Source organism: Acanthisitta chloris, unplaced genomic scaffold, assembly GCF_000695815.1.
Source record: "Acanthisitta chloris isolate BGI_N310 unplaced genomic scaffold, ASM69581v1 scaffold12178, whole genome shotgun sequence".
NCBI classification, from domain to species: Eukaryota; Metazoa; Chordata; class Aves; order Passeriformes; family Acanthisittidae; genus Acanthisitta; species Acanthisitta chloris.
In genome coordinates this window covers 5,027-12,764 of record NW_008685440.1, presented here as the reverse complement: position 1 = coordinate 12,764, position 7,738 = coordinate 5,027, and the positions used below count along the sequence as shown (strand labels likewise).

Here is a 7,738-nt window from a genome sequence, read left to right as displayed (position 1 = left end):
TTTATTAGGAGTTGTCAGTCCTGGTGTCGAAACTCCTGTAAATGAGCAGGCAGAGCCATAGGAAAGCTGCTGAGTCAAGGCTTATTCGGCAGTTCTGGGTTTTCTGCATTTAAAAACTGTTAGTAATTTCTTCACTCGATGTCTTGGCTTGCCAATAAAAGCTTTCTTAAAATCACTTTTAATTATTTTTAATGTTTGTATTCTTTTTCAATTCTATTCATTTATGTTATTTTTTTTAGTTAGGTTCAAGTTTTATGGATGTTTATTGTACTTCTTCCCATGCTGAAGTATTTTCTTTTGAATCAAATCAAATACTTCGAGCATAACAGCAAAGAGTGTGTTAATTGCTTACCTAGTGCCTTGCTGAATAGGGACATTGACAGCAGCAGGAGCTGACATTCCTCATTATCCATGAGGATTGTGCACATTTCCATGTGTACACAAAGGTACTTTGTGCCTTTGAGCTGGGAAAAATCATGTTCCCAGTAAGGCTGTACAGGTCAGAAATAACATCTCTTCCCTCCCTTTTTTATCTCTTAACATTTTCTAAGTGTTGATAGGAATATTATTTACTGTTTTCCAGATCTCTCTCAATTCCAAAATAATAATCTCGACTATTTTAAGAAACCTAATTGCAATGAGAACTGAAATTCCATTCAGAATAGGAAATATCCCAAGGCCAAAGTCTATGAAACCAGTTCAGATATCCCTGAAAATAAATCTGAGCATGAAAACATTGTTCAAGTCATGCAGCTAAACTAGATCATGTGAAAACAAGGATTCTCATGGTAAACTCCTCTTTCCACTTCTGTTCCAGGTTTCATTGCAGAGCAGCTGTGTCCTCATTTCTGTATGAATGTTCCAAGTTTTATTTCATTTCACATCCTTGCTCAGAGAGGTGAGAACACCCTCATGGAGGCTGTGGATTGTGAGGAAGCAGCAGCTTTCCCTGCCCACTATTCCCTTGCTCCAAGCAGCAAAAAAGAAGAACTCTTTGAACCTCATTGGACTAACTGAGGCAGAACTGGAAGAACAGTTTGTAAGAGGTGATGGCCCAGGAGGTCAGGCCACAAACAAGACAAACAACTGTGTTGTCCTGAAGCATGTTCCAACTGGGATTGTAGTGAAGGTAATTATAATCTATTTTACTGAGTCAGAAGTTGCATCATGATTTCCAAGTCTCAGAGTGAAGCACAATCACAGTGCAGATGGCATGAAGGGAAAGGTTGTATTTGTTGGAAAGGACCTCAGCAAGAAGCAGTTTTGGCTGTCAGCAGGTAAATAAACTTGGGCTCAGAGCTGTTTGTAGCTTTCAGTGTAGCCTTTGAGCTGCCACATACCTGTCCCTCATGTGAGTGACTTACAATCTCTTCCTTAACAAGCTGATCACCCTCTGCAAATCCTTTTTAAGCATTTCTGCTTCTTCTGGATTAACACCTTGAAATTAATCTTTGCTTCCTATCACAAGGGGAAGGCAGAGTTTAGTTAAACTCTGAAGCAGCTTTCCAAGGTAATGTGGAAGCATTAAAGATTAATGCAAAAGCCAATCTGACAAGTTAAGAGTAGCAAATCATTATTAAAATATAATCTGGATATCAAAGTTCCAACTGTCACTGGTAGGAGGTTGCTCTTGGCCTGGGCAGGAGGGGAGTTTCTTTACTGTAATGGGAGGAATATGTAGACTGAAAGGGAAAGCAGAATAAACAGGTTAAAGTTCCAGTAAAAATGTCCTATTGTATTTCTTCAGTGTCATCAAACAAGATCAGTGGAGAAGAACAGAAAGATTGCCAGAGAAATCCTGCAGCAAAAAGTTGACCTTTTCTACAAAGGTGAAGACAGTGATGTTTTTAAACAGCAGAAAGCAGAGGAGAAGAAGAAGCAGGAGAGAAAAAGAAGAGCAAAGGAAAACCTAGAAAGGAAAAAGCATTTTAAAGAGATGCAACAATTGGAGGAGAAATAAACATGTGAAATACTGACTCACCCTAGCAGGGTAAGGGAAACATTTGTCATTAGACCTGAGCACAGTTTGCAGACTGAGAGATGATGTAAAGCTTCATAAGCACAACTGAAAACCTGAGTGGTGACCTGCTGTTCCTGGAAAGCTGAAGTGATAAATGCAGTGATGTATTCCTGCTTGTCTGCCATCATCTCATTGATCACATTTAGCACTCAGCTCTTCTGCCAAGTTCAGAAGATGATAAACCAATCCTTGTTAAAAAGGAACTATTAACTTTGCACTGTTGTTAATGGAGACAAAAAAAAAAATCAATAGATTTCCTTCTGCTTGGGAACACCTTGTGATGCTCTGGAGGAGCTGCAGTCCATGAGAACAGCATGGAAAGGGTCTCACTTCCCATTCTTGCTCAGGCAATGCCTTCAGTGACAAATCCTTTACAAACCATGACCAGGTTTAGGTACTGGTTATGATGGTGTGAACAGAGCTGCTGATGGGAGGGACACTACTCACTGGTTCCCTCCTTCAGCTGAAACTCTGTCCTGCTCAGCTCTGACTGAAGTTTAACAGCAGCTTGACAGATCTTACCTGGAGTGGTGCTGAGCTCTGGGGCACAGGAAGGCTCTGCAAGTGAGGGCTGATAGTCATATTCCTCCAGTTCAGAGGGAAAATTGGGTCATTACAAATAAAAGAATAACCTGTGCTGGAAGCTTCATCCCATGGCAAGAGTCTAGTTCATCCAAACTGAAGTGATTAACTCTTAATTAACTTTGCCTCTTCATAGTGTTTTTGTTCAATTATCCCTAGGCTCTACACATATTAAACATCCCAGATATCCCATCTTCCTTAGGATTCAGGTTTCAGTTGTGAATTCCAGTCATTTATTATGTTTATTCTATGCTGCAGTTAAGTTTGGGCATTTTGGAAACTCCCCAGGCCCTCCCCTTGTCCCTTCTGACCTCCTGCATGAAGGTTAAATTTCATGTTGTCAGTTCTTGTTCTTGGAGTTTGATTAAAGTGACTGTACATAGTTTTAAAACAAACTGTTAATGAAAATAAACTTTATTACCTCAAGTAATAAATACATACAAAGATGCAAATAAGTTTTAGTAATTTATCCAGAATTTTCCTTCTTTTTTTTTTTTTTTTTTGGGCAAACTTTAAACTGAAATCTCCAGCCTTAATGTAGAAATTAGCTTTTCCAGGACCCTGTTATTATTTCACAGGTTTCCCTATTTTCCATATAGCTCATGCACTTTAAATGGACTTCAAAGCACTAACGGTCATGCAAATGGTTATGCAAAATGAACAAAAATAAAGGAAAAATAAGAGAAGGGGAAGGTTATTTCTAAGCAGGGTCTATGCTGTATGACAAACTGTGACTTAGCAGACTACTGGGTACAGCATGCTATTCTGCATTGATTAAAAAAAATCCTCAGAGCTTATGTCAAACTTTGAAAGATTGACAGTTTGGGGATAAGTGAATATAGGCAAAGGAAAGTAACAGAATGAGGCTGTGGCTGGATAAGAAGAGAACTGAAATATAGCCTGGGAGAGAGAGCATTCCACTGCATGCACTTCAGGTTCCATGTTTTAGAAACATTTCAGGGAGTTTTTATGTCTTTACAAAATGCAAACCCTCAGCAAGTTGAAAAATCCTTGGTTTTTTTTGCCATTCTTAACTATACATTTTTGCAAGGGCAAACCAAGAAAGGTCAAACATTCAAAATAAAGGAGTTTTTGTCTGAACGTTTCAAGAGTCAAAAGGAATAAGTGTTAACTTTTTTTTTTCTTCATGAAGAGATGGAAAAATCTTGGAGTGAATTAATGGGCTAAGATCTTGCATTTCGTTCCGTCTCAGCCAAGCATTCCCGAACTAATCCTCTAGCATGGATGATTCCTGCAAAAGAATTGGACATGTTTTAAATCATCCCAGTCAGGTCTCAAGTGCAGTGACAGTCCACAGAAAGGTTTATGTGTTTCTGTCCTGAGTTGCCAAGCTACCAGCACAGCAGGCCCCAGAAAGGGAGAGAGCTCTCCCTTCCCAAACATCAAGTTTGCTTTCCCAAACTGTTGTTAGACATGGAAAAGGGACTAAACCAGGAATCAGAACACCCAAAGATCTGTAGATTTGCACTGACAGGTTTTAATGTGCAGTGTGAGCCTACTTAAAGACTTAGAGGAAAAAAACATCTTACCTACCAGTGAGTTGTTTTGCTACAGCGGAGTGAAAAAAAAATAAAGTTATTTGTGGAGTCATTTTAGCAAGTTCTGAAAGTCTTAGTGCCTTGGGATAATTCTCCTCTGAGATGCATCAAAATCCAAGCCCTTATAATGCTGCTGAAAGACAAGTTGTTTCTCTTGTAAGAATAAGGAGATTTTTTTTATGGTGTGTGCAAAAAGTTACCTCCTCACACTGGCTCAGCTCCCAGTGTAAATCATCCCCACTTTACATGCTGCAGGATCTACTCTCATCTGACAGACATAATGTGGAATTTTCCACTACAAGTCCTGTTACCTTGAGTTCCAGCAATCTGGACCTTGATTCTTAATCCTGGAACTAAATGTAGATTCACGTTCACAGAGCTGCTGGAAGAAGAGCTTGAGACAGGTTTTAAAATGAGAGATGGACAGATTGTTCTGCAACAAAAGAGGTTCTATTTTGCTGACAGGACAGGACAGAAGGTGATTTCTCTGCTCAATCATGCTCCTTAACAAGGTGGAGAAAGGGCAGTAGGGCAATAGATGGGGTTTAATCTCTAGAGATAATGGCTTCTGTTTCTAGAAGGCTTCTAGCCCAGATCCCAGCAACAGCCTTCACATCCAAGGAGTACTGACCCGGGACTTGCTGCTTTTGCAGGGGGTTAAATGGCCACAGGCAAGTAAAGCTGCAGCTGTGGGATGCAGAAACACACACTCAGAGCAGTGTGAGAGACCTGGATGTGGTGGCAGGACGCCCAGTTTATGCAGCAGAACTACCCTGAATAATGTAGAGCACTGGGAATTTGGCCAATTTTAGAGGTCAGTAGCCTCTGTGCTCGGGAGTGGGTGGAGCTGGGGACAGGGATTTTATTCAGGGATAACCTCCACATGGCCATGGAGGCTGCACTCACGTGCTCACCCTCAGTCACTTCTGCTCTCACACTTGCACATGCTCCTTCAGCCTCTAGGCTCCCAAAATGGAAAGAGAGGGATGAGTGTGGCCAAAAGATGGCAGCAAAAAGTATTTATTTGGGATTCTCTGCGAGTCCCCGTGGCAGCTCTGAATCGAAAACCTACGTTGGCCAACAAATGAAACACTCACTGCAAGAAGCAGCAAAACAACTTTTCCTCACTGAACTGAAGCATCATCTGCATCTCTCCAGGTCTCTCTCAGGCTGTCCCCATTAGCCTATTGCCATTCATGATCTATTAATACTGACTCAGGCAATGCAATAAAGAGAGACTCCAGCAACATTGATTTTAGCTGGGCCAGATTCCACTTACCACTCATCAGCAGACTTTATTGCATCCTTTCCCAGAACAGCTACTAGTCATTTTATTGCATGTCATGGCAGATATATTACTCTCCCATAATGGTTGAGCCTTAAATAAAGCTTTGTAGTCTTGGGTAAATGTAAGGGGGATTTGCAAGGTGGTGAAGTTCCTCTCTTACAATAACATTCCCATTCCGGGTCGAATGCATGAGCCCATCTCAGCACAAGGACCATGGGAAGGGAGGAAAAGGTAACTAAGTGACACTGGGAAAGGCCAGAACTGCCAGCACAAGTGTTGTCATGGCCTTTCAGGGTCATCTCAGGAGCTGCAGCACTGGAATGTCCCACGGCTCCTTCAGAAATATCCCTTGCACGTCCCTGTAGAGGACAATGTCAGGCTGATGTCAGCAGTGGGGCATGCAGGGGGTTTCTTTTACACGGTGAGGAAAGGGCATTTATTACTCCTTTTAGCTGACAAAGCAAAGCTGGAGAGACTCATCAGCCAACCCTGAAAGCCTCTCTGTCCCTTACTAGTGGACTCCTAATAACATCCACTTGACAGCAAGTAACAGAGCCTAAGCAGTTCCACTGTCCAGAGAGGAGAACATTAATGTTTGACATCTCAGTCTGAACAGCCTTTCCCTGACACCTTTCTTGGGGGATTTTGTAGCTCTTCTCCCCACCAGCCTTGGTATGAATTACCACAGTGTTGTATTCCTCTGGGCAAAATCCTCTTCAGTAAAGACTCCTGGGCTAAGTAGATGGGAGATGTGTATGAGAGGTAAACAATCTTGGCTGTGCATTTTGGAGACTGAGGAGAAAAGGGAATTGAAGGGGCAAGGAAGTCACCAGGAACCTGGAAGAACAGATCCATTAAGGGTTCCACAGCAAGGTTTGAATTATTAACTGAGACTCCCTGTGTGCACATGAAACACCATTTTTGTCACTGTTTATCTATCACATACAGCACAAACAGAGCATCCCAAGGTTTCAGCTGCTGGTTAATAACTCCCAGTTCCAGGAGGAGCTCAAGCTGTCTCCCTGCAGAGGAAACAGTTGTCCTGAAGCTGTACCCAAGTAGTCAGTGCACAAAGTGCACAAGTCAGGATTATTTCTCAAAATACGTGAAAAACTTACCTCTTTTTAGCCTCTCCATGGCACTTTTACTCCCAGCATATGTGGGTCTAATCTCTTTTCCTAATTCTTCTATGACAGCTAGAAGTTCTGCATATTTGCTCTGTGGCACTTGACTGCTGCTGGTACCCTGCAGTGGGAAACAGATTCACCTCAATCAAACACTCTAAAAACAAAACAGCTACAACCAACAGGAACTGGAGATTCAGAGAGGAGCAGAAATAGCCCTGGAAGTCACTTGTAAACAAAATTAATTTATTATTTATTATATAAATATGATTTTCTTTTTGAAATTGCTGCTACAGTTGGACACAATGTCCTTCAAAAATCAGGATCAACTGGAAGGATTCAGCTGCAAGACCTGGACTTCAGGTGGAACAGAAGTCCAAAGTCCTGCAAGAACAGCAAAGTGGGAACTGCTTGTTTAACCCAGTTTCTGTTTTTTCAGTGTTTAGGTGTGTGTTTTGTGCAGAAGTTAGCTAGGCAGGGAGAGTGAGGAGCAGATAAAACTGTATGGAAATAGTCATTTTCAACCAAATAACTTTCAAATATGTCAGCCCTTACTACCAGAACATAATTCAAGCCATGTTTGTCTGTGACTCAGATGGGATGGGACTAACAGTTAATTAGTGACCAACCTCACTCAGCACTCTACTTAGTCTAATTTGATCCCCAGACATGTGTGATGAATCAGTCTGCCATTTGGGTTTGATTTCAGACCTTGGTGGGAGGGAGGGACACCTCAGATTACAGCCCACAATCTGTGCTACTATGCAAACCCAGGGTCAGTGAACTGATTAAAGCAAATCCCCAAGCAGAGCTGTACCTGCATCCCTTGTGTATAGCCTAGAGATGGAGGTCCATAGTCATTTATGAGCTGTCTGTACTGTGCAGATGTTGCCATACTTGTGTAGGGAGAGTGAACACTCCCAGCTGCGGAGAGAAAAGAGAAAGAAAAAAAATCTGTTATTATCTAAAGATTAATTAGTCTGTTACACTGGGACACATTTTAATCACTTGCTTCCAAAGCTGTGACCTCTCACCTTTGTCTGCAATCGCTAATGACATTCCTGAGTCAGAGTATTTGCTAGGAAGAGAATGGTTAAACGAATGCTGCTCTGATGTTTGCTGCACACTTGGAAACAGCACAGGCTGCAACATTATCAGTGCAAAC

At 41.7% G+C, this 7,738-nt stretch overlaps 2 protein-coding genes across 2 annotated transcripts; one reads left to right on the top strand and one right to left on the bottom strand.

The window, feature by feature from the left end:
• Nucleotides 1–856: 856 nt before the first annotated feature.
• Nucleotides 857–1,960, top strand: LOC103807055 (chromosome unknown open reading frame, human C12orf65). The gene is made up of 2 exons (XM_009079774.1): nucleotides 857–1,129; nucleotides 1,748–1,960. Exons 1-2 carry the CDS (start codon nucleotides 857–859, stop codon nucleotides 1,958–1,960), a joined length of 486 nt encoding a protein of 161 aa, XP_009078022.1.
• Nucleotides 1,961–2,985: 1,025 nt separating this feature from the next.
• CDK2AP1 (cyclin-dependent kinase 2 associated protein 1) lies at nucleotides 2,986–7,501 on the bottom strand. Its single transcript, XM_009079773.1, has 3 exons — nucleotides 7,391–7,501; nucleotides 6,568–6,694; nucleotides 2,986–3,854 (listed from the first exon to the last, which is right to left on the bottom strand). Exons 1-3 carry the CDS (start codon nucleotides 7,466–7,468, stop codon nucleotides 3,787–3,789), a joined length of 273 nt encoding a protein of 90 aa, XP_009078021.1. The 5' UTR covers nucleotides 7,469–7,501; the 3' UTR covers nucleotides 2,986–3,786.
• Nucleotides 7,502–7,738: the final 237 nt, after the last annotated feature.

Coding starts and splice junctions, on each gene's coding strand:
- LOC103807055 (XM_009079774.1), top strand. CDS start 857: ATGTTCCAAGTTTTATTTCATTTCACATCCTTGCTCAGAGAGGTGAGA. Junction 1,130..1,747: donor CAACTGGGATTGTAGTGAAG/GTAATTATAATC, acceptor GTATTTCTTCAG/TGTCATCAAACAAGATCAGT.
- CDK2AP1 (XM_009079773.1), bottom strand. CDS start 7,468: ATGGCAACATCTGCACAGTACAGACAGCTCATAAATGACTATGGACCT. Junction 6,695..7,390: donor GCTATACACAAGGGATGCAG/GTACAGCTCTGC, acceptor TTCCCACTGCAG/GGTACCAGCAGCAGTCAAGT. Junction 3,855..6,567: donor CATGGAGAGGCTAAAAAGAG/GTAAGTTTTTCA, acceptor ATTCTTTTGCAG/GAATCATCCATGCTAGAGGA.